We start from the raw sequence: 27,353 nt of genomic DNA on the forward strand, positions 1-27,353 counted from the left end.
TGATCAAACACAAGTGGACTGTGTCTGAAATGCCTCTGCCATATCAACACACAGTAGTGAAGGTCCTTGAAATTATGCACAAGTACACACAAACACACACATATGCCAGAACTTGGAACTATGCACAAAAAAACTCTGAAACAACTGCACTTTGCAAAATAAGTCTCCGCAGCACAAGAACACCTTTGAAATAACTTGTATTTTATGAACCCATCCTTTATCAGTGTACGAAACACTTCAAAATGACTGCACTTTGCAAATGAACTGTTCACAGCACAAGATACTTTTTGAAATGGCTGTACTTTGCAAAATAACCCTGCACAGTGTAAGAAACAATTTGAAATGGCAGCACTCTGCGAATAAATGTACACAGCACAAGACACTTTTCAAAATGGCTATTCTGACTGCACTTTGTAAAATAACTATTTTGCACACAGTAGACTCTTGGAAATAATTGCACTGTAATAAAGCACACACTGCAAACACTTTGCATGCTCTGAGATACTTCAAACAACTCTAGTTATATTTTGAATGGCTTTGGTCAATGTGAAATAATAGCTCATGCCAAAACATGATTGTTTAATAAACATCCAGTCACCTTGTTTTCTATGCTTATTTTGCCCTTTTACTGTACTTGTTATGCCCATCTCACCTCATATCATGCCCATTATACTTTTCTTGTGCTTGTTTTACTTTAAACACGCTCGTTATGCAAATTGAAGGTAACTTTGAACCCTATATGAGCTTTTCTGATAATTTTATTAAATATTGTTTCAAACATTTCGTTTAATCATTAATATGTTTTATGTCTTTCATTTGATTAACAATACATTTTTGTGCCTTACAAATGCTCGGTATCGTTTTCTTTCCAAGATAAATCATTTGTGAGAGTTGTGATTACCTGGAGTTAATTTCTGGCCTTTCTTAATTATTCATGCACTGTATTCACCCAGTCTTCTTAATATGCCTTCACCAACATCTTTGCACCTCATGACTTGAAGAAGTTGTACTTTTAATCCTGGTCCTGACACCATGTCGCTCATCTGGTCAGGATAAAACAGACAGTTGTGGGTTTGGTTCAAGCAGCTTTATTGTACACCAACACATCTGGATTGAGTCTTAATTACTTAAACTTAAATAAACTTATAAACAGACTACCACAGTCACACATGCCAACACTCTGGCTGCTTTCTCAAAATGGCACTGCTACCTGCACGTGCCAACATTTGGAAATGCTTCTTAAAGTCACAACACGCATACTCTTCTACAGGTACATTACACAGACACCTAGATGCAAACAGGTATTTTTGTGTATTAACACTATACAAAGATACAAACAGGTAACTTTTCTGTATTGACACTATACAAAGATAAAAGATATTTCTTTGGTGGTGACATAATACATGAAGTTCAATTCAAAGTATAAAACATGTAGTATGACAGCACTTCATAAGTAGTATATTTGAAAAGCAGACATTAGATATGACTTATAAGACATGGGTAGGGGGGTTACAGCATAGATATTAGGAATAAATAAAACCGAGGCAAGGTGTGTGAAACATTATCTGGCAGGTAGTTAATACATAAAGGTAGGAGGAGAGAGTTATTGTCTAGCTGATGAGTTAAGCATAGTACTTTGGGTAAGAAAACTTGAGTACATATTGCTAAAGAACACAGTTAAGACAGTATAGGGAAGTATTTGAAGACAGTATATTCACAAATGCTTGCCATTTTGCAAAGCACTTATTACTGCAACCCACTTTTTTAACCTACTATCAAGAATGTGGCCAGATCTTTATTTCAAATAGTTTTTGCAGGAAAGTGCAAAAAATTTATTTGGGATAAAGATCCCATCACTTCAGCCACATTCTGTGAAAGTAGGCAAGCATTAAAAAAGTCTCATGGTAATTTTAGCTTCACATATATGCTAACAATTTGTGAATACATCTGAAAGAATGGAATATGAATTATCACAAATATGAACCAATGAAATGTCTAAGTGTTAGCATTCTTTGTAGTACTAACACACACTAGGTGTTATCATTAGATTGGGGGTTGATTGATACTTTTGGGGAAAAAGGATAAATAAATAAAAGAAATGTTGAGGCTTTATATGCCTACTATCTGTAAAATATTATTTTGCTTATTGCCTTGACAGTATTGTCAAGAAGTTAGAATGACTCTTATTTTGGGACCAGCTAGAAAGACAACAAAAGGAAGTTGCTGAACCATCCACAGGATTCAGAATTATGTTCATCTCTCACAGTGATTGTCTACTGCAGCGGTAAAAAAATGTAATCTAGAGACAGCTGTGGCTGTAACGAGAAATACCTCATTATGATGTCATTAGCATCTCTCTGAATCTCACATTAGGTAAACACTAGCACCATTAGCCCTGACTGTAGTAGTCTTGTCCGTACCAGCCCATGCATTGTAATGGCAAATGTGACCCCTGCACTTACACATATTGTCACATATGCGGACACACACAGACATCCCCATCCATCAACAAACTCATCCTCCCCCACATTTGGTCATACTCAAGGAAATGCTCACACATTCAGCCAGATGCATATCCCAACAGACATCCAGAATCTTGATTTCCTACCTAAGCTCCACAGTGTGGCCATCCAGGCACGCGCACACATACACACTCTGCCGAGCAGCTTCATTCTTGGTCCCACAGATACATCCAAATGTCCACAGACTTACTCACAGTATTACGTCCCACACCATGTCTTTACTGTACTTACCTCAGCTGCAACTGCTTCCATAGGAGTGAATGGGTGACTGCCATCTTTAGACAGCATTCACTTTTTCCTCCAACAAAGTTCATACTGCCAAGCAATTCTCTGAAAGCCTCTGCAGCATGTATTGGAAGCTGACTCTTCCAGGGGACAATACATAGCTATTTAGCATTAGCCACATACAGTTCAACAAGACAGACATCTCTGCTGAGGCTTACACTAGTAGGAAGTTTCTTTAAGGTGATCTATGAATAAGAAATGCTTACTGTGATGAGGAAAACAGCCATGTTAAGTCTCCCCTCCCACACAAAGTCTTTCTGAATCCTGTGCTTTTTGTTTGTTTGCTTGTTTAGAAATGCTGCAGTCATGACCATACCAGATTAAACAATACTATAAACGCTGGAAATACAATTAAATATGTTGCATAGTACTGAAGAAAATTCAAATAAATTTAATAGCTGAAATTATATGAGTGTGTAATAAATACACACGTGAAAGAAGTCAGATGAACAGATCATTGAATGCATGTGGTTAATGTAAGGTAAGTTGTGGGAAACTAATGCTAAAACTTTCACACATTTTGAAGGTTTCAACATTGGTTTAGGAATATTTGAATGAGCGCAGGCAGGTAGTTCTAAGTAAGGGAACCGATCTCATGTTGTGCATGTGTGTGTTGGTGAATTAGTGTGCATGCCTGAGTTTCTTGTGAATGGGTAGTGTTAGAAAAAGGGGGTTTCTAAGGTAAATTGATTAGTAAAGTGGTGGAGAGAAATTAGACTCCAGTGTCTTCCAAAGGTATGGTTAATACACAGAATGCCACACTAGAGGTTAATAACAGCTTATAGTCCTTGCTATTGTAAATGGAGCATGGTCATCTCTGCAAATCACAAATTTTCTCTTTTATTGACCAATAATATGCATCAGTATTAATATCAATCCTCACCACAATGTACTACTATATCTAAATATGCAAAAATAGTAAACGAGACCCAAAAACACACAAAAGCCAGTGCTGGAAACAAACCAACATAGAAGAGAACAAATAACCAGAAAGAGTACCACGACCATAAAACATAATTTATTATAACCAGGATGAGTGCTTTCCCATCACCAAATGCTTCTTCAGATCTGGATCTGAAGAAGTATTTTATAACATGATGCGCTCATCCTGGTTTTAATAAATTATATATTAAATTTTATTGTCGTAGTAGCCTTCCTGGTTATTTGTTCTCTTCTATATCTAAATATGCATGAGTACATGCACTGTAGTCATTACATTATCTTACTTTTTTCCCCTCATTTGACATGTGTTTGATAAAACAGATTTTTCGAAGACTTATGGTTGAAATGCATTTCCATTTAAACTATCAAATCTTGTATCATTGCCAGGTACTTTCTGTTGGTGTAGGAGATATATTCCGTTCTAAACCAAACCCAGAACAGCTAAATGTAATTGCCTGTGAAGGCCAGCCTACAACTCGGCCTACACTTTCACTTCAGAGGGACAATTTTGCTGAGTTGCTTGAGGATGCCTTCCTACAAAATGTCACAGCTTTCATCTGTAAAGGTACAGTTTCCATCATCTGTAAATTACTGACATTTGTTTTACAGATAAAATTGTTTTATAAAACAATTGTTTACTCTGATGTAATCAAGTACACAGTTCATCTGAATTATTTTAGTATGTTTACATATATTTATAGCAGTCTGCTACTATTTCAGTTTTGAATAGGAATGATAAACATGTATTTTGAAGTTCTTATACTCCATTTTTTTTTTCTCTCTTTCTCTGTCTTGCAGAAAAGAAATGCCCAGACTTCACTTGCCCAAGTAAGTATGTTATTATACTTCATGCTAAAATATGACTTTTTGTATACTATATTGCAGACTTTAGCTAAAAGATTCAAGGAATGCAGGTTTAGCTTCTTCCCTTGTAAAAAACAGGCAGTAACACATTGTATGAAGGCATACAACTGGTGGATACTAGTGCTGTAGCTCCAACTACTGAAGAATACGATGCACAAACTGTTGGATCTGATTTTTGCCTGTCTGCTACAGTGTCTTCTTTGTGGAATCTGCACATGTATTGTGTCTTTCACTGAGAGGTTTGGTTCCTTCCCATATGAACTGGGGATCTGTAAACTGCTCAGGCATATGGGTAATGTGTATAAGTGAGTACGTGCTTACATGCCCTCTAATTGTATTTATTATATTTATTTCACATTGGTTTACTGGCATAGTCTGTGTGGGTATGTACCCATTTTCAGCAGAAGCCCAAGGAGAAAATCTCCAGGTATAGATCACATTTCACTTTACAGTACATAGATAATTTAAATTTGTAACAGTAAATACAAAATTACATTTGAAACACTAATACATAAAGTCAGGTATTTACAAAAGTACAGATAAACTGGCTACATACAGTCAAATATTTACATAACTGAGAGGCAACGTGGTAGGTGTAACATAATGAAATAAACTGTTGACATGAAATTCCAAGATTGTTAATAGGATGTTTAGTTTCATATATACTAGTGAAGACTGACATAATGCCCAAGTATTGTGTGAAGCGAGTTATGTTCAATGCAGTGAAACAGTAATACCATGTTAGATAAATTTTAGTTAAATATATATTAGAGAGAGATGGAGGCTGAGATATAGAGTTTATCAAATCCAAAGCACAGGTGTGAGGTTTTTTTTACATAGATATATTAGAGTTTAAGGAGAGTTAGGGTAAATATGAAGAATATGAAATGTTGTTTTGTTAGTGGCACAATTATATTGTAATGCTTTGGTAACATTAATGAGGCACTAACACCTTCTCTTTTATTGCATTCATTTCTTATTACACTATAACCAGAAGTCAGGATTTCAGTAGCACTAATGTTAGGCTTTACCCATGTTTCATTTATGGCCAGAATACTGGGATTCTGACAGACAATCCAAGCATATGCTAAAGAAATTTAACTGGTTTGTGAGCAGTGGGGGTTGTGTGGTGTTAGTGGCATAATTTTTTTTATGTTATATTTATCTTAGTGGTAGTTATCAGATCCGGGATTAGGATGAATATTTCTGTCTACAAGGATTTCTTTGATATTGTGTAACAATTGTATGCAACTGCTTGTGGGTGATTTGCAGAGGGGTATGATTTTGGTTGTTTTGGGGATGGACTGATTAGTTTAGTTTTGTAATAAATGTAAGGAGTGTCATGGAAGAGGCTAGATATTATTTTATGGTGTTTATAGGAGTTGTAGGGTTAAAGTCTAAGAACATAGTTGGAGAGATGTTTATAACAGATTTTCCTAATACAGAGGAAGGTGAGAATAAGAAGAGTACTAAAGTTAGACTAGGCAGAAGCATTATCAATTAGTAAAAGTGTTGGCAGTCTTTTGTGTAGCATATTAGGCAGATTATTAATCTTGTGCTTTTAGAGTGTTAACTAACTGAGGTGATTACAGATACATTTAATGATGGAAGTAGTCTCATAACGTGAAATGGACAGTTAGATAAGAAGTTAGAAAAATAGTCTTGATAGCAGAATTAGGGAGATAATTGGAATTTAAGGAATATGGTGATTGGTTAGCTAGTCATGTTGGGGTGGAGCTTAGTATAAAAGTAGAAGTAGTGGGGGTGGGTGGGAAATGGAGTTAGGGAAGGGAAGCAACGGGGAGCCTGAGTGTATTTAGGGCAGAATGGAGTGAGCCGCACTTACATACCTGAGCTTTTCCTTAAAAAAAACAATCTATGAGATATAGACTTTGACAAGGTAAGAGACAGTAGGTTGTTTTATTTGTAAAAGTTATTTTATTAATGTGTAATATTTATACTTCAGTCAGATTAGGGTAAGATATTCACTTTTGGATTTTGAGTAGAGATACAATCAGAGTTTAGTGAAATATCACTATCTGTATTAAATTACTGCTAGTTTAAGTTTAGAGCAATTGCTACAACTTGTACTAGAAGTTATGGCTTAGCAACATGGTTACTTTTTTTTTTCTTTAAATAAATCTCTTAGTCAAAGATATATTCCTCAGTAACTCAAGATCTGGATAGAAGAGTATTTGGGGATATGTGTTGTGCGGTACAAATAGTGTGCAATTCTACACAGGTATCTTGGTAACAATTTGATTAAGTTATAAAATGCCAGTTCAGACATACTTTACAGTATGCATTCCATTTGGGGCTTTCTTAGTATGGTAATGCTTATCATCACTAGAGTTTCCTTCGGTTTCCAGAAATGGGGAGATGAAGCACTTTAGATTTTTTCTGAGGTGTTTACGGAGTATACATTATGAGCTATGCCTAAATAAGAGTAGAGAGACATGAGGGGAATATTATATGACTATCAGTGAACAGTCAAAAGACAAGATACTTGTATGATTATATGAACTTAGCTGGTCTATATTACATGATCGAAGTTTCAAAACTTCGAATCTGATATGGTCAGCACCATATGATTGAAGTTTTGAAACTTCGCAAATGTAAAACAAACACAACAACCTACAAAAAAAAAATGTAAATGCTCTAAGCAGGGGGCAAGCCCTCCTGCATCTCCCACACCCCCACTACTTAAATATACCAACTCTGAGATCGCACTACAGTGCAGAAAAGGGAAATCTTCCCTTTCCACGCTGCACAGACATCTCCATTAAAAGATTTGAAGTTTCAAAACTTTAATCATATGGTGCTGACCATATCGGATTCAAAGTTTTGAAACTTTGATCTTATGATATAGACCCAACTTCGCTAACTATTGCTCTATGAATATTAATATTTCTTAATAAGTGAAACCTATTGGACTAACTTCTTTTCGAGGATTGGTGATGTCTGTGATAACCCCATTGCTCACCAGACAAAGGCAAAGGAATACCCCTCCACCACCCAAGATATACACTAAATCATGAATGCATTTTCATTTAGTTGGGTAGCAACAAATGAAATAATAATGTCAAGAGTCTTCAGAAAGCAGTAGGTTTATTTCAGTGATGGTTAATGTATTAAAAAAATAACCATAAAAATCACATTACATTTTCCTAGTACTAAAGTTAAAAGGCGTGGCATTTCCAGTAGTCTATAGAAACAAAGGCTCACTAGGAGTGAAACCAGGCTTGTGCTGGACTTCAAAGTATGGTTATAACTGAGAGGCCAGTTTAGACAAAGTGTCTGGATATGAATACTGACTGAAACCTTAATTTATATTCATTGTAATATAACAATGTTCAATGCATGACAGGGGTCACTCACTGTGGAATGTAAACCAAAACTGGAGAATAATTAAAAAGTAAACTAAAAGCTGGTGTTTCATTGTCATTCACCCATTCATTCATTCAGACTTCACTGAGTTAATTCATGCAGCGTATGCAGAATGAATGGCAGTACACAGTAGATGCCAGTATTTTAACATTATGACAAATGATCGCTGATATCTGGTTAAAGAGTAAAAAGAAGGATCCATTCATAAAAAGGAACCGGTTAGGACACTGTGCAGTAGCTGCATGATCTGAAATCATAAAAACACTTGGAAAAAGAAAGTGAAAAAACAGCAGAGTGCATGCCAGTTTAATGCTTTTACACATTTTTAGACAGGGAAGTAAAAATTAAAGGAAAAGCACTGAACTGCTAGCTATCTAGTTACATGTGACCACACTTCTATCCAGACATGGTACATTCAAAACATTTTATAAAATGCTATTAATGTCCAAGTGCCCTCAGGTTATTACATAAATTCACAGAATTTCATATGCAATTTCTAATTAGAGATTATAATGTGACATAAACATTTGTATTTATTACTATTTATCTTAAATTTGTGGCTGCCATTTCAGAAAGGTGTAAAAAAGGAGAAAGTTAACAGAAGAGGATGGAAGTAAGCATTAGTAGAAGAAGCAGATACTAACACTAGTGAAAACATACCATTACTCGTTTTCTGTTGAGATTCTACTTGCCATCAAATAAAACTCTTTGTTAAAAGCTTATTTCTTCAGTAGTGCTCAAATCAAAAATCACTTATTGCCACTGTTACATCTAGGTTGCAGCAGATCTGTTGTGAAAGTTTACAAAGATACCATTCCATGGGGAGGTAAACTATAGTCAAAAGTAATCTTGTTTACTTGAATTATCTTCATGAGTAATGATGCTTACAGATTCTTCTCATTCTTCTGTTTCTATTAATAGTTGTGCTCTGTGCATGACCGTTTCCATGTTCTTTTCACTTCTAGTTGAATTTCAGTCTGATACAGACATCACCATTCTCATTGATGGCTCTGCTAGTGTGGGAAGTCGCAACTTTCAAACTACCAAGGCATTAACAAAGCAAATAGCAGAGAGATTCTTACATGCAAAGAAACCAAGTGAAGATACAGTCCGAGTATCAGTTCTGCAGTACAGTGACAGCAACACACACAAGCGAGAGGTTGCATTTTCCAATGAATATCCTAACGTAGCCAGTGCTATTGACAATATGGAATACATCAACGGTGCCACCGATGTGATTAGTGCTCTCAATTTTGCAATACAGTTTAATGTTGACACTGCTCGAGGAAGAGCGACAAAGAAGATACTACTATTTTCAGATGGACGTTCTCAGAGGATCACAGCAGCAGACATTGAAAGTACATTTAACAAGGCAAATGATGCAGGGATTAAAATATATGTCTTGGCGGCGGGCAGCCAAGTGAATGATGAAAATCTTAAAGCACTAGTGTCAGGAAGAGCTGACAGGTATACAGTTACTGATGGCGGAAAACGCCTCTTTAAAGTTTTGGACTACCAATCTCTGCTTAGGGGTGTTTTCTATCGAACTGTGTCAAGGAAAATATCACTTGTATAGTAGATTTTTACCACCAAACCTTGAGTTAAACAGATTTTTTTTCTTTATTTTTATGTTCATTTTTTGTAACTTAGAACACTATACATGAAAGTATTTAATCTTGTCTTACTGAACAACATGAACAAGACCTTGTGAAATTGGTTTATGACAGTCAATGTAATTTAACTGCATATATTCAGATACTTCTACATCTGTTACCTACACATTGCTGTCTATTTCATTTTTATCTGTTATTCATCCAAGTACCTTGCACTGGAAATATCTAACCACTTCCTTCTCCCTACAGATTAGATTTATAATGTGTTCCAGTATTGGAACAAGACTGCTTTTAACTCTTTTACTCTTGTATGCTGATTATGGACTTTTTTTATTTTAGAACAATTTTATAGCAGAGACATGGTGCTTCTCTTAAATCTAAATGTGGACCTCATTTGTTTTCCCATACAGTGTCTTGTTTACAATATTAAACTGAAATATGTGCATGAATTAAGAATGTATATTACCATGTTTTTGTTTACATGAGAACATTTTTCAGATATGAAGAAGACAACATGAAGGTGTAAATTCTATTTAAAATGCATCCAGGAAACTTGCACAAACCTTCATGTTCAAAGAAGATTAATTAAAGGCTTCAAAAAATGTTGAAGTTTTATCAGTATCAGACTAATTATTGTTCATTTAAAATTATTGTTCACTTAAAAAAAGCATTCTTCTTATGAAGAATGTAGAAATCACGAAGCAGAGACAAATTCAACATCTTTGCGGAAGAAATGATCACAAACATATTATTTATAACACTGGCCCAATTTAAGTGGATTATAAATGGAAGTTCCATGTGGTTATAACAACACGATTCCATTAAATATCATAATGGTAAAGCTGTAATTAAATTGTTGACTTACACACATTTGCATTTTTTTCTTACTGGAATCAGCTTTTCAGATACTGCAGAACATATTTCATTTGCCAGAGTTGATACAACTATATGAAAACAAAATAGTTTCATCTGTTCTGTGTGGATGGAATTTCAAGCACTGTTTTAATTTTACCTTTGGCATTAGTTTGTTTGGGAAGAAGAAAATTATACATGAGTCGTCTTATCGTACTGGCTTCCAGTTTCCCACACACATACAGCTATGCAGTCAGACAAATTATCTCGTTAATACTGGTAAAATGTGGTGCTAGTTGTTCTTGCTAAATTTTTATTTCTGTTGTCCACAGTTTTAATAAATCTAATGTACACAATGTATTCTTGTCTTACTTTATTATTTTGATGTGTTACACCTTGTATCATTTTTCAAAATATTTAGGGTGGTATTCATAAGTCCGGGACTTCGTATTTTTATAGCGGTGATCTGTAAAGAGTGATGCTACTTGGATATGCAAATCCCAGACTTTCTGCATGAATACATGCATCTGAATGAGTTGTAAACATTCCCCCTATTGCAAAAGCATAGCATACTTAACTTATAAGTGTTGGGGGGGGGCAGTGAATATGCTGATACGGGGCCTTACAAATATGTGTATTAGTACGATTCATAGACTTGGATCTAGAATAAACTCATTTACATACTAAGTATGTAAATAGCCCTGAACTTACACCAGTAAGCAGCAGTCTTCCACTAGAACACAGAGATGTGAGGGGGGGATCAGTTAGTGCTTGACATTCATCTGAAAGGGTCGCTTGGTCAAGTGTTTCATTTTGGTGAGTTATGTATACCTGGATATTTGACTGAAGAGGTTGCTTGGATGAAAGTTTCATTTTGGTGAGTATGTATACCTGGACATTTGACTGAGGGGGTCACTCGGGTGAATGTTTCATTTTGGTGCTTGTGCATACCTGGACATACTGTTGAAGGGGTTGTTGAAGGGGTTGCTGAAGAAATAATTTGTGTGTCAGAGATGTGCTTGTGTATACATGGTCAGATGTCTGATTTATTGTGTTATGAAAGTGCTTGTGCATACCTGGACAAACTACAAAAAGGATGACTGAGGGCAAGTTCATGAATTGCTAATAGAGCATCAAAGGCAACTTCACTTTTAACAATGGACTATGAATTGTTAACCCCCCTAATTAGCATACTACACTTTACAACATTTCTCATTTGCACCTCATCAGTTTTAAAGCCTTTCACATTAGTGTAAATGACCTTTCACATTAGTGTAAATGACCTGTGTGAATCTCACTTTCACTGTGTGTCAGGAGTATCCCCATGGAATATCCTTTTCGGATTTATGCAAGTGACTATGAATACCAGCCTTAGGCAAACATTCGCTCTAGACAGTTGTGTACAATATACACTTCATATAATGTATGGCAGTTTTACATGAGCATAAGGAACAAACTGTCTTCTTTGAACTTTACATTGCAATGACACCCACATAAGACTTCGAGCAAAAAAGAAGGCATTATTATTCATAACTAAAGGGTAAAGTAGATGTTCATACAGAATTTTATGCCATTATCATCTAAATATGCACAATTAAACATGCCACCTAATCACATTTACTTGTGTTATGTGCTTCCATTAGTTGAAGACAAGGGGCTATTATAAAATGAACAAGAAAGATGAGGTAACTTTATTAATATAATAGGCAGATGAGTACATATCTACTTTGATACCAACAAAGTACAGCATCATTAGGCTATAAAAGATGCAACAGTCTAATTGCAATTTCTGGTCTCAGACATTCTCCATATTTTTTTTTTACTTTAAATCCAAGATGCATATCATCAGACAAAGATGAAGAAAATAAGGACAACTAATATTAGTTGGAGAAGGAAGTCTTGCATTGGAATAACAGCCTCTATAAAATAGATTGCATGTTCAGTCAACAAAATGAACAATTCCCTCTAGTCTTCTGTAGTCTTGTGGTTTTAATGAAATTTCCCTATACAAAATGTCAGTGCTGTAATGCAAACTATAGATAGCCATTATGAGCAGTTCCATACTTAATGGGACTCATCGTACTACCCAGTCAGGACCTCTTTCCATCATATACTATGTGACTCGGATTCTAAAGAAAGGAAGAAAAATACAAGTTTAATATTGTCAATTTTTGTAGTAGGCAATGACTGATCTCAATCATTCTCATGTATATTTTCTATTTATTAAAACACAGTAAATTAAGGCATTTATTAAAAAGCTCTGTTTTCATCCTTTCATTGATTAATTTATATATTTTTTACATCATTAGGGCCCACGACATGGTAATTAAACTGTAAATAAAATGATTAAATATGCAGATGATAGTAAGCTAGCCACTGTGATAGATGGGACAGACTCTTCAGTAGAGCTCTAGTATCAGCCCATATTACCTAATTGGTCATTTGAGACTAAATGGGCCTTAAAATACATGTAAAGCTGAGCATGAGGGCACAGCTAATTTTCAAACTAAATACTACTTGAATAAGTTTCCTATTGGGTGTCTCATGCTTAAATAGATGTAAGTACTATATATGAATACACGGTAATGAATATGTTATGTTTGGAGCCCATAGTCTTGACCCCTGACCTTTTTGGGGAAAAAAAAAATCACAGTAAACCAGTATCATAGAGGTAGGCATATGTGCATTCTTGTCTCAGGTTGTAGAGGGATAGGTTCATAGGTTCATACTAGGCTATCTGCCCGAGGGCATTTACAAGCCTAGCCCATAGTTTTGTGGCTTACGCCACCCCTTTAGTATGGGGAACTATACCCATTATTTTGCTGTGCCTCTGTCGAGCAGTGACACTGAGGTAATCCCTGGGGTATATCTGCGATCTCCCATCCATTGGTCAAGATTTCTCTTGAACAAGGCCAGCGAGGTGCTCTGCCTCACATGTACCAGGATTTTGTTCCACAGCATAGGGAGTCTTTGGGTGATGGATCTATTCCTCCAGCACGTCCTATTAATAGCCGTGTCAAGGTTTAAGTCTCCTGCCCTTGTGGCTCTGATGGATCTAGATTTTTTGAGGTGAAGCATATTCATCAAATCTGGGTTTGACATGGCCTTGTATGTTAGGCAAAGGTCACCTCTGAGCAAGCGGTAAGCGACTGAATAGAGCTGGAGTTCTTTCAGTCGGGCAGCATAGGACAGATTTTTGAGACCCTTTATCCTTTTGGTGAGGAACTTTTGTGGCCTCTCCAGCTGCTGCAAGTGTCGGGTCAGATACATTCCGAATGGGGCATTGTACTCAATCATTGGTCTGATGAGTGATGAGTAAAGGGAGACTATGACCTCCCTTGATCTAGATGAGAATCCCTTCATGATAAGGTGGGCAATGTAGAAGGTCTTCCTAACTACGTTAGCTACATGGGTGTCGAATGACAGACTACTATCAACCTGGGTCCCCAGGTCCCTGATAACTTCTTCTGTGCTCAGTGGATTGCCATCTATTTGGTAGCTAGGGGTAACCTTGTTTTTCCCGAAGGGTATGACTATGCATTTTTTGGCATTTAACTTTAGGCCGTGGCTCTGGCACCAGTTATCCGTTTCTGTGAGACCCTTCTGAAGGATATCTGTGTCAGATGTGTTTTCTACTATGGCCCAGTTTGCAGTCATCTGCAAACTTTGTCAGCCATAACCCTCCTGTGTTTGCTTGTACTTCGGAAAAGTAGATGCCAAACAAAAGTGGGCCCAGGACTGAGCCCTGTGGGACACCACTTGTGACAGGCTTTGAGTCTGACATGGCGCCAGCAACTCTGACCCTGTGGGTTCTGTCACTCAGCCAGTTTGCAACCCATCTTGTGATGTATGGGTTGACATTTAAGCTGATGAGTTTTTCAATGATACCCGAGTGGGGTATTGTATCGAAGGCCTTAGCCAGATCGAGGTAGGCTGTATGGACTGCCTTTCCCTCATCAATGGCTTTGGTGACTGTTTCAAAAAGTCAACCAAGTTTAAAAGGCATGATCTGCCTTTGACAAAGCCAAACTGGGTTGGATCCAAAGTCTGCAAGTTCCCTATGTCTTTATTTATGAGGTCCATTATGATCCTCTCCATGGCTTTGCAGATAAGGCTTGTCAAGCTAATGGGCGGTAATTTCCAGGGTCGGTGGAGGCACCGCCTTTGTGAAGTGGTACCACAGTTGCAGTGCGCCACTCCTGGGTACGTATCCAGAGGTAAGACTTTGATTAAACAGCTGTCCTAGCTGTGGGTTTAATTCCTCATTGAGTTCATGGAGCACACAGCCGGGGACACCATCAGGTCCCATGGATGCTGTGTTTTTTGCTTTGGAGAGAGCAGTTCTCACTTGGGCGCTGGAGATGTTTGGGGGCTGCAATCGTTTGGTATAGATATGTCTCCTTTTGGGGGGGAGGGAGGGGAGAAGTTTGCACTGAACCTGTCAGCCAGTATGTTGGCAATGTCTGTAGGATCAGTAATCTTCACATCATTTTGAACTAGCTCTGAGCATATCTGGGAGTTTCCTCCCAGGTTTCTAACATAGCTAAAGAAGGCCTTATGATTGTCTTTTGAGTCTTTAGCTATTTTTCTCTCGAAATTTGCTTTGGATGATTTTATGAGAGCTCTTAGTTTTTTACTTATAGTGATCAAGGGTGTCTTACCTTTTAAGGATTTTGCTCTATCTTGTAGTAGCTTCCTCCTTTTGTTGTAGAGTTTGTTTATGGCTGGGGTCCACCAGACTGGACGCTTGCCTTTGGTACAAAGAGTCTTTGTTTTGCTTGGGATTGCCTTATCCATGCAGTCCTGCAGGTGCTGGTAGAAGGCATTTGTAAGTGATTCAGTGGCTTGAGTACTGTTTTCCATGGCTCGGGGGCCTTAAAGGAGACCACACTAGTCTTTAGAAGTGTGAAGTCGGCTTTTGAGAAGTTCTTTACTGTGGTCTTTTTATTTCAGGTGGGGGTGGGATGAGGACCTCCAGTGAGATTAGTTTGTGGTCTGATCTCACCAGTGAGGGGTACACCTCCGGTGTTGAACATTGTGCTCCCATGTTCGTGATGATGAGATCAAGTATGTTATCTCCTCTTGTGGGGATGGTGACTAGTTGTTCCATGGCATTTGAGTTTATGAATTCCAGGAACTTTTGGGCTAGGGTGTTTGGGCTTGAGTAGTGTTCCCAGTCTATATTAGGGTAATTGAAGTCACCTAGTATGATGGTGTTTGGTGATACATTTATCCCCTCTAGTGTTTTCAGGAAGGCCATGCGAGGTTCCTGAGTTTGTGAGGGTGGCCTGTAACATGCTACAATTTGCAGAGCAGTCTTGCCTATGGTTAATTGCACCTGGATGGTCTCCGATGCATCGTGCGTTGCCACCAGTCTTGAGGTGTGGGTGTCCTTGATGAATATGGATGCTCCCCCTCCTTTCTTGGTATTGTCCGGATTTTGGGGCGGAGCATGATATGAGGTAAAACCTGATAGCGCTGGGGTGCTCTCAGGAGCCTTGAACCAGGTTTCTGTCGCAGCACAGACATCGATGTTCTCCATACTGAGAAGGGCCTCGAGTGCGTGCATTTTGAGATTTAGACTTCTGGCATTGAGCAGCATTACCCTTAGTTTTTTTACTTTTTTGTGTTCTAGGGTGGTAGGTTTAGAATTTGAGCCTTGCCTAAAAAAGGCACTATGGGGGTGGCAAGAGCCTTTGCCAATATCCGGAATCCCAGGGCTGACAGGTGCAAGCCATCCCTTGCGAAGCAGCGTGGCTTGTCCAGCATGTCATCCCAGGCAGACAGACACTGGATCCCCTTTGAATGACACCAGTGTTTAAGCCAATTGTTAAAGCTGATCATCTTATCTCTGTATTGTGGCATCATTCTTGGTGAAGGTAGGATACTGCTCAAGGTCAGGGTCATACCTGCCTGGGCTACATAATCAGAGAGCTCCTCAATGTCTCTTTTCATGTAGTCCAAGGAGGTGCCTCAGGTCATTTACACCAGCATGGACAATGACTGAGTTATATTTGTACCTGCTGTTGAGAGACCTGAGTGCTTGCGTTATGTGGCGGATTCTAGCGCCCGACAGGCAGCTTACTGTGACCTTCTCCTTACTCAGTCTGGTGAGCGGGACGTCAGTGTGTCTGACTATGGAGTCACCAATGACTAGTGTGTCTGGCATTGTGTTTGGCCTTAAGGGCTGTGACTGTTTGACACTCTGACTGTGAGGTCTATGTGTTGCAGGTGTTGTGTTCTGAGGTGGTGGTTGTTTGGGTGTCTGCTTTGGTGGCCTCTGCTGTTTTGGTAGATTTTTGATCAGAGCCTCCGAGTATGTCTTTGTGTGTTTATGTGTATGATTTGAGGTTGTAATGGTACTATGTGAGACTGGGTCTATAGTGTGTGTGGTAACCTTCTCCTCCTGACTGGTCTTGCCAGTCCTATGTTGAGAGAGCTCAGCCTCCAGTTTGGCCGTATAGTTGCATCTCTCGCATGTATTTGTGTTTTGTGGGAGGAGGAGAGGGTTGTCTGTGTACATGAGGCAATTGTAACATTGCCTCAATATTCCCAGGTTCACCAGCTGAGCAGGAGAGGACACTAGCAACTGATCTCTCGACATGCTAGAAGGAATAGACAAAAAAAACTTTAAAAAGTTTCCGGGGGACGTGGGTGACCGAGAAATGGGGGGTTGCCTTTTTGGGGTACTATTTATGACAAGAGTGCCGTATCAAGGTAATAAGTACTGTAGGAGCAAGTGCTACGTTTAACAGATAGAGAATAGTCTACTTGGAGTCAAGTAGAGATGATCTTTTTAATTATAGGATACGCTGATTAGATCAGTAGTATAGTTCGAGGAAGGTAGTTTTAAGGGAAAATTTGAAGAGTGGACTTTAGGTAGCCCGAATAGTTTAAACCTGCTTAACCGGAGCTGCCCTAGTGTGCAACAGTGGCAACTCCGCGCTAATGCACGCTAAAGCGTTAATAAGCAGATAAAAGGGTGTAAAAGATTAGTTCAGATTAAATCACTTTAGCTAGCAGATCTAGAAGAGTCTCTTTCTTTCTTCTCTTGCCCTCCCTGTGGGAGGAATAATTACTTCTTTTTTGAAGTTTCAAGTAGTTAATTCAGTTAAGAATGTAGAAAGACAAGTGCTCTTGTTCTAATCTTATTAGTCCCGTCTCCATCTGGGTCCCAGGTTGCAGAGGTAGAAACACTCCAGTTACCAACTAGTATACAAAAAGATTGTTCAGCTATTCAAGGGGTCCCCAACTCACTGATATATTACTTCTTGTGGAGAACATTTGTCCTGATAACAAATCAAGCCTCTCTTCAGTGATGTCCTGTACTAAGATACCAACAAAAAGCTACCTTGATGGACATTGATCCCGGACCTTTCATTTTCAAGATCATCCATCAGCCCTGCTGCAAACACATTAATGCAGATGGGCTTTCCTTTTCGTAAAGCTTACCTGCTGAGCCTCAAATCAAGAGTTCCACATGATGGAGGGCTCATGTACTATAGCAGCAGCTGATTCATCTTAAATGAGCTAGCTCAAAAAGGCCATTTAGTGTAGTTGTGGATGGCCCCATTGAAGGGCACTAACTCAGAAAAAGACACGGAACTTAAAGCACAGTGCAGAGATATAGAGAATATTTATGAACTTCAGCTTTGAACTTGACCCTTGTAGGTTTCTAAAATGAGTTATGTATATTTGAAAGAAATATGGCAATCCAGTTGATATCCCTTTGAGGGAAGGGACCTGAACATTTAGAGGAAAAAACAAATAAATATCTCTGACTGTTTGGAAAGAGAAGATATTTTGGTTTATTTCTATCTACAGACCTGCATATAAAGTTGCTCTGTTTTTGTGAGAATGTATTAATCATTACTTTGAAAGCTTCTTTGCCACAACCCTGTCTCTAAGGGGGTGCTGCATCTGAATGGTGAGAATCACTGCTTTACATGTTCCCCCTTTTCTGAACTTTATTGCAAGGCTGATTCTAGTGGCTATGCCTTTTCCTACAAACAAAATAATATACAAAATATTTTAAAGATAGCTAGCAAGCAAGGTATATAGATTAAGTGAGGGTCCGATGTATGTTAAATATCAACAACTCAAAGTTTGAGTGAGTGTTGCCCTTAATCTACAGTCAGTGCTAGTTACACCCTAAAAAACATTGTTTTCAACTGCTTTTTCTTGACCACATTGTATAAAAGTGGATATTTTTATAGAACTGATATGTATTCCAATATCATCTGTGACTACTTAAATGATATTGTACATTACTGCATTTCCTATTTCTTTTTCCCTCATGCCAAGACTGAAAATGGACATTTCTGACCACTGCACTTCTCTGACTAACAAACTCAGATAAAAAAAAAAAAAATAAGAGAAAAATAGTCTCACATTTCATGCCAGACATCCACATATTTCCTTCATCTCTTTTTTTTTTTTTTTTTGTGGGGTTAGTTTGGGAGTACAGTTTCTCAGTGCCATTGGTCTATACCAATTGTGGTCTTTTTTTTTTTTTTACTGAATAGAGGGTATTCTATTAATTTTCTAACTTTTCATGAATGGGGTCTGTTGTAGGTGGTTTTCTAATTAGTTTTTGAGATAACACTTTTGGTTTAATTTGTTAGAGAAGTTCATAGGTGTGTACCAGGCCAATGGCCCTGGAGCCTTTACAAGCCTAGCCCATAGGATTACCCTGGCATAGTGCCACCCGACCTCAGTCCCCAGTGTCTTTGCCGAGTAGAGCCACTGGAGTGATTCCCGGGGTGAATTTTCTATTTCCCATCCACTCATCAAGATTTGTCTTGAAGAGATTCAGTGAGGTGCTCTGTTTGACATGTATGGGAAGTCTTTTCCATAGCATGGACAGTCTCTGGGTTATGAACCTGTTCCTCCAGCACATTCTTTTAATTGTGGTAATGAGGTTGAGGTTGAGGTTTCTGGAGTGTGTGGTGTGGAAGGATTGGGATTTCTTTAGATGTAGCATTTCTAACAGAGCTGGGTCAGACATGGCTTTGTAAGTCAAGCAGAGATCACCTCTAAGTAGGTGATATGAGAGAGAATAGTTGGAGTTTCGAGTCTGTCCATATAGGACAAGTATTTAAGGCCTAGGGTCCTATTTGTGAGGTCCTTTTGTGGCCTCTCCAGTTGTTGCAGGTGTCTAGTGAAGTACATGCCAAATGGGGCATTGTACTGGATGACTGGCCTAATGAGGGAAGAGTAGAGGGAGACAATGACCTCCTTTTTCCTGGATGCAAAACCCTTAGTAATGAGACGTGCCACATAGAACTTTGACCACAATGGCAATGTGGTGGTCAAAAGAGAGGTTTCTGTCAACCTGTGTTCCCAGATCTCTTATAATGCGTTCTGTGTTCAGTGGACTACCATCGATGTGGTAATTCATGGGAACCATTTTTTTACCAAAGGGGATGATGCCACATTTTTTGGCATTGAGCGTAAGGACATGGTTCTGACACCGGTCACTGGTCTCAGTGAGGCCTTTCTGTAGAAGTATGTTCTTCCCATTCTTAGTCTTCTTTTTTTAGAAACAATTGCTGGCTAGGGATATAATTTCAGTAATGTCATCTAATTACAAGATTTATTTTCAAAATCCATTTGCTGGTAATGGTGATTTTATCAAGTATTCCATTTGTAGTTAGTGTTATGGGTATCAATTCAAAATTTTAAAACACTAGTTTCAGATTTTTTGCAAAATTATGTAGGGGTGTTTTGTGAGGTTTTAAAGTGTGGGCAATAACACAGCACAGACTCTACATGGTGCCCTATGGTGGAAGAGCTGTATAAACCAACTGCCTAGGCATCTACTGTGGTGAGCAGTATCCTCATGATAGGAGACTGTGGCCCACAGACTGTGTGCTGTGACAGGGCTAGTCACTCAATTTTGTAAAATATGACTCTAGGTAAGTCAGCTGTGTTGACCCCAGTTACCCATCCTGAGTTACCTGGGATAGCTCTGCCGAGCAAAAGCTGGATGTAAAACCAATCAACCTGCCAAACATAAACAGAGTGTAGATTCACTACGAGGACACAGCTTGGAAGTCATTGACATGATGTTTAGGAGGAGGCTGGACATCTTATGTATCCAGCAGACTAGATGGAATGTCAGTGTAGAAAATCAACCTGGCTTAGGAATCAGAGACTACTAATTAGGGGTTGGACAGGCTAAGAATGGTGTGGGAATTGTGGTGAGGGAGAAGCTTCAGAAGACAGTGAGGGATATCATCAGAATTAATGACAGACTCATGGCACTCGGATACCAGCCTAATAGCCCGAGCCAGTGGAAACCACAACCCACACTGCTGAAACCCTTACAAATGCCTTCTACGAGCACCTCCAGGAATGTATGGATCAAGCAATCCCTAATAAAATCAAGACCCTTTCCACCAAAGGCAGGCGCCCGGTCTGGTGGACCCCAGCCATAAACAAACTCTACAACAAGAGGAGAAAGCTACTACATGACAGAGCAAAATCCCTAAAAGGGAAGGCATCTCTGATCACTACTAGAAAAAAACTACGATCACTCATAAAATCATCCAAGGCCAACTTTGAGAGAAAAATCGCTAATGACACAAAAGACAATCATAAGGCCTTCTTTAGCTATGTTAGAAACCTGGGTGGAAACTCCCAGATATGCTCAGAATTAGTCCAAAATGATACAAAAATCACTGAACCCACAGACATTGCCAACATACTGGCAGATAGGTTCAGTGCAAATTCCCCCCCCCCCCCCCCCCAGGTGAGAGCTGCTCTCTCTAAATCAAAAAACACAGCATCAATGGGACCGGACGGTGTCCCCAGCTGTGTGCTACACGAACTCAATGAGAAACTAAACCCACACATAAAGCTGCTGTTTAATCTTAGCCTTACTACAGGATACGTACCCAAAGAATGGCGTACGGCAACTGTGGTCCCACTCCACAAAGGCGGTGCTTCTATGGACCCTGGAAATTACTGCCCCATAAGCTTGACGAGCCTTGTCTGCAAAGCTATGGAGAGGATCATAATGGAACTCATAAATAAAGACATTGGGGACCTACAGACACTGGATCCTACCCAATTTGGCTTTGTCAAGGGCAGATCCTGCCTCTTGAACTTGGTCGACTTTTTCAAAACAGTCACTAAGGCCATTGATGAGGGTAAGGCAGTTCACACAGCCTACCTTGACCTAGCAAAAGCGTTCGACACAATACCCCACTCGGGCATCATAGAAAAGCTCACCAGCTTAGATGTAAACCCATATGTCACAAGATGGGTTGCAAACTGGCTCAAGGACAGAACCCACAGGGTTAGAGTTGCTGGTGCCATGTCAGACTCTAAGCCGGTCACGAGCGGTGTCCCACAGGGCTTAGTCCTGGGCCCCCTCTTGTTCAGCATTTATTTTTCTGAAGTGCAGGCAAACATAGGGGGATTGTGGCTGACAAAATTTGCAGATGACTGCAAACTAGGCACCATAATTGACACTCCATCAGACACAGACATCCTCCAGAGAGGTCTCATAGAAATGGATAACTGGTGCCAGAGCCATGGCCTTAAGCTAAATGCCAAAAAATGTATAGTCATACCCTTTGGGAAAAACAAGGTAACCCCTAATTACCACATAGGTGGTAATCCATTAAACACGGAAGAAGTTATCAGGGACCTGGGGACCCAAGTTGACAGTAACCTCTCTTTTGACACTCACATTGCCAAAGTGGCTATGAAGACCTTCTACATTGCCCACCTGATCATGAAGGGATTCACATCCAGATCAGGAGAGGTCATTGTACCCCTGTACTCTTCACTTATCAGACCAATGATTGAGTACAACGCCCCATTCAGAATGTACCTTACCAGACACCTGCAGCAGTTGGAAAGTCCCCAAAAGTTCCTCACCAAAAGGATAAAGGGGCTCAAACATATGTTATACGCTGCCCGACTGAAGAAACTCCAGCTCTATTCAGTCGCATACCGTCTGCTCAGAGGTGATCTGTGCCTGACTTACAAGGCCATGTCCAACCCGGAATTAATGGACATGCTCCACCTCAAAAAATCCAAATCCACCAGAGCCACGAGAGCAAGAGACTTAAACCTCAACACAGATATAAATAGGACATGCTGGAGGGACAGATTCATCACCCAGAGACTCCCTACACTATGTAACAGAATCCCAGTCCATGTGAGGCAGAGCTCCTCACTGACTCTGTTCAAGAGAAATCTTGACGAGTGGATGGGAGATCGTAGGTTTACCCTGGGAATCATCTCTGTGTCACTGCTGGACAGAGGCATAGCAAACTAATGGGTATAGTATTCTCATCCTAAGGGGTGGTGAAAGTCACACACACTCTGGCTAGGCTTATAAATGCCCTAGGGCAGATAGCCTAGTATGAACCTATGAACCTATGAATAGGGCAGTATAGATAATCTCTGCCTATACCCCACAGCAAGGTTGTAATAGTAAAGAAAAGAATGCATTCAGACAGCAATAGCAGTAACCTACTAGACAATGAACAGAAATCAGTGCATATAACGAGTGACCTGAATGCACATACCAGAAACAGGATAAGAGGACTGCCTGAGCCCACATGGGTGAGGTAACAGGAATAAAGACGGAGAGGCCATTCTAGGCTTTGTCTGGCTAATGGCTCTATGCTAGCCAACACATGGTTCAGAAAGATATACAGTCATAAGATCACATACAAGAATGGCCAACATGCAACTCAGGTGGAATACCTCCGAATACGGAAAGCGCAGTGGACTAGAATCAGCCATTGCAAAGTCCTTCTCAGTGAAACAGTCAGTGCACAACATTAAGCACTAGTTGCCACAATCAGCTGTAGTCAATGATCAGAGAAGGCTCTAAGGTCAACAGAGAGCAGGCTGAAGACCTTGAAGTTGACTGAAGAGAAAGCACAACAGTACAAGGAATTACTCAGGGCTCTAGAACCTTAATAAGAGGAGACAGGTGGAGTTGAAGAATGACAGTGGCTCAAACAGCATGTATGAAAACTACAGAACAGATATGTGGCCAAGGCAGGTATTGAAATAAGGTACATAAGGAAACTGGTGGTGAAGATGAGGAAGTCATCAAAATAAAGAAAGCATGCAGGAAAAGGTCTTGTATAGAAAATATAGACCAAGATAGGAAGGAATACTGGTTGGTGAACAAAGAAGCTATGAAAGGAGTTGCAGTAGCAAAGAACAAGGCATCAGAGGCGCTCTACCATCTTCTGGAAAAAGTATAGTAATATTGAAAAGGTTGTCTGCTGCTGGTAAAACAATTTCCTTTTTTGAATATATCCTTAGATGCCATCTTATTAGCTAGGTGGGTCTGAGGTGCTTTGAAAATATTAGTACATTGGGAGCACCTCCCACAAGGTGTTGTACCACAACTACATTCTATTGGTAAATTCAACTTGTTTTCCATAAGATGTTTAATATTCATGCCCACCTTGCTGATAAAAACTGGTTTATCTCCCACTGCAGTTAACACATCATTATTTACCCTAAATATACTCCATTTCTTTTTAGTATGTTTTTCACTTCATATGATATAGGGCTGCATTGCACTATACATGCATGCTCATAAATCTTTGTTTCACCAGGATCTGTGGGGGCTATATTAGTTAATGGGTGGTTTCCTAAAAGGGCTTATATTTTTTCCCCATCCTGTGTAAAGCTTCTCAATAATCTGTTCCATCTGTTTGGGGTATCCCCTTTCTAAAAACATATCTCAATGTGAAAAATTCCTGCCTCACATCTCTCAATTCTGAAGTCATGCATGCAATTCTTATAGCTTGTCCTTTGACTAAGCTCTTTTCTGTGAAAGTGGATGGTTGCTTGTATAATGAAGGTAAGAATTACAAAAAGTACTCTTACGAAATATGTTAGATTTGAAACCTCTAGGTGCATGGGAAATTGCCATGTCCAAGTAATGTAAACCTCTAGTGTTGTAATTATAAGTAAATTCCAAAAATGAGGTAGTTTTCTACAGCTGGTTAATAAAGCCAGGGATATCTTTCACTTTCCCCTTCCACAAAATAAAGATGTCACCCAAAAACCTGCACTATAACCGGATGTTCCAAAATTCTTTGTGGAATACATATCTTAATTCCCAGACTAATAGTACTATATTTGCATATATATAGGGGCACATGCAGCCCCCATGGCAACTCCTCTTGTTTGTTGGAAATATTGGCCCTCAAAGAATAAAACAAATTATTCTCCAAGGTAACTGGCATCATTTCACACACCAGGTTTACTTTATAGTGATTCAAGGTGGAACATGGAAAGAGCGTCTCTTCAAATAATTCTAGTCCTTCTTGCTTAGGAATACAGGAAAAAAAGATCTTTCATATCAATGGTTAAAAATATCAAATCAGCTGCCCATAGATTTTGATTAAGCTGTCCTAGAAAACCCCAGGAATCCTTAACTAGATGTACTGCACTCTCCACTACATGCTTAGTCATTTTATCTACAAACAGATTATGTGTTTTGGAGCCACTGGCAACAACAATGGGTCTAAAAGGTGGTTCAGTGATGCTTTTGTGTTTCTGTATTTTTGGATGCCAAATATGAGCCGCACCTTAGGATAGGAATTAGTAAGAATGTTAAAGAGGTCATTAGTTTGTCCAGGACATATTCTTCTAAATAACTGTCAATACATTGATATGCAATATTTATTTGGTTCTTAGAAACCTGTGTATAATTCTCTTCATTAAATAAAATATCCGGCATAATGTTGGAATAGTCCCCTGAATTGAATATTACTTGTCAGGGGTCATGATACGCAGTCCCTTGTCCCCCCCTCAGTTGATTCATGAGAATTCTTTCATAGGAACTTAAGATGGCATAAAACTTCCTATTCCGAACCCATAATTAATATGTCTTCTTTCACTGCCTTCTCAAAAACATTAATGAGGGGATGGAGTGGTGGACTGAACACACTACTTTTCTTCAGAATATGTTTGTGTGCACTTGCCTCACTTGTAGGCCCCACTTGATTTTGAGAAAAAATGATACATAAATTGAGCTTACTAGTGTACATCTGAACATATAACAAACTGTCAGCAACATCCGATATTTTGGAGGGAACAAATTTAAATCCTTTAGAAAAAAAAAGTGAAAAAAAAATCTTTAGTGAGAGCCCTGTCTGTGTAATTATAAATCTTAAAGCCTCGAAAAATATGCACAATATGCTCAGTTCCAACAATATCTGTTCCTCCCCCGGTTGAGATGTCCCTTTTGAATTTGCACTGCATGACTGTGTGTATTTCCTCTCCTGATTTATGTTTGCTATCCTTTTTGAGCATCTTAGTTGCTGAAAATCTTGTGAACCACCTTCATTCATTTCATTATACACTTCAGCACAGTCATTATACATATCATCAGCCATTCCCCTGTCATTATCAGCAGAATTATTGTGCACATCAGAGCCATGAACAAATATCTCCACAGTTAATGTACTAGTAGAGTCAGCAGATTTAGTTTGATGTTTAACATTCCCCCGCATTACATTTCTTTTCGGCCCTGTTAATAATTTTTTCATAAAAATCTTGATACTGTGAAAACAACAAGTCATTCACAATATTAGTGTTTAAATCTTCTAACTCTTTACCTGCATTTGTTCATTGTAAAATAATGCTTTTTCTAGAAGTTGCATCCCCCATTTAACAAATAAACACACAGTCTTCAATCATATTGGCATCATACATTAAGCTAAAGGGAAATTTACAAACTCTCAAGCCTTGTGGCCTAACTTTTAAATTGATAAAGTGTTTCAAATACACAATTTCCATTTGCAAACTTTTGTATTTAAAAAGTCTCCTTTCAAAGAAAAAATCATGTCCTTGAGTGAAACAAAGTCTTGAACATTTCCTGCTACATAATTTGTGTGACCAGAACCAGCCATATCTAGAAAGTCAAATGCTTTAGAAAGTAAAGCACCAAATGTACCACAAATATTATGCTGAACAATTCTAAGGCTAGAAGCCATATTACAGCCCTCAGCCCTTTGCATGGATGAAAAATCATTAAACCTCATTTCTGAGGAAGAAAAGTGTATCAGTACCTTTAGCTGCCTTCAGAGACCTTACATTGATACCAGAAACATCCTTGCTGATAAAATTCAGGTCTGAACCATGGTAAACAGCTCCATTGTTGCCTCTGTAAATCAGAAATCCACCATGATGAACGTCAGCTTCCACAATGACACCACAGCACCCCCTAGAGTCTCCAGCAGGCTGCACACCCTGCCTAGATTTTGGTTACCAGGGCAGTGAGGAGAATGAGTGGAAGACACAGGTACACTGCAACCAGCAAAAACAGCCAAATTAGCCTCTTTGGAAGTCAATAATTCGATAAGTCTAGTTAATTCCCCCTTGAGAACTGCAACTTCTTCCTTAAGCTTTTGAAACTCAATTTCTGACCCAGCAGTGTTACCTGATAATGCATCAAAATTATCCAAGGAGTCCATGTTGGCTAATACCACCAAAAAAGATGACAAAATCCAAATATCTGGTGCAGTGCAAATAATAGAAGATCAGGAACCAAATGGAAAATGCACCAAACAAGCCTGTATATGAACTCTGTTTATTGCAGTAAAAACACACCAAGATTACGCGCTTTGTCTTTCACATAGAAGACTTCATTAGAATAAAGCACACTGATTCAAGAACCATTTTATACCAGTACATGTTACATAATAGATAAAATTGAGCCAATGGCATTGTCAAAAAAGGCACATGTAAATTGGTCACATGAGCAATATTAAATACACAGGATGTTAATATTCAAGCCAGCTTAGCTTTTTACAAATAAAACATTTATTAAATACCTTCAGCATATGTTTAAAAATACAGGCACAGTAATGCATGTAAAAATGTCAAAATACTT

The 27,353-nt window shown here is 38.8% G+C and overlaps 1 protein-coding gene and 1 long non-coding RNA gene across 3 annotated transcripts in view; one reads left to right on the top strand and one right to left on the bottom strand.

The window, feature by feature from the left end:
• Window positions 1-10,825, top strand: part of COL6A1 (collagen type VI alpha 1 chain) — a 343,520-nt gene extending 332,695 nt beyond the window's left edge. For both annotated transcript variants that reach the window (XM_044075923.1, XM_044075922.1), the window contains exons 33-35: window positions 4,137-4,314; window positions 4,548-4,577; window positions 8,966-10,825. In XM_044075923.1, coding sequence (XP_043931858.1) covers window positions 4,137-4,314; window positions 4,548-4,577; window positions 8,966-9,576 — 819 coding nt within the window. In that variant the 3' untranslated portion in view covers window positions 9,577-10,825. The remainder of the gene's footprint in view (window positions 1-4,136; window positions 4,315-4,547; window positions 4,578-8,965) is intronic.
• LOC122805637 lies at window positions 10,563-26,735 on the bottom strand. The gene is made up of 2 exons (XR_006365393.1): window positions 26,530-26,735; window positions 10,563-12,594 (listed from the first exon to the last, which is right to left on the bottom strand). It is a non-coding gene; the product is annotated as an uncharacterized LOC122805637 (long non-coding RNA).
• Between the last annotated feature and the right edge of the window lie 618 nt (window positions 26,736-27,353).

This window comes from Protopterus annectens, chromosome 6.part1 (genome assembly GCF_019279795.1).
Source record: "Protopterus annectens isolate FY-2018-M chromosome 6.part1, PAN1.0, whole genome shotgun sequence".
Lineage (NCBI taxonomy): Eukaryota > Metazoa > Chordata > Ceratodontiformes > Protopteridae > Protopterus > Protopterus annectens.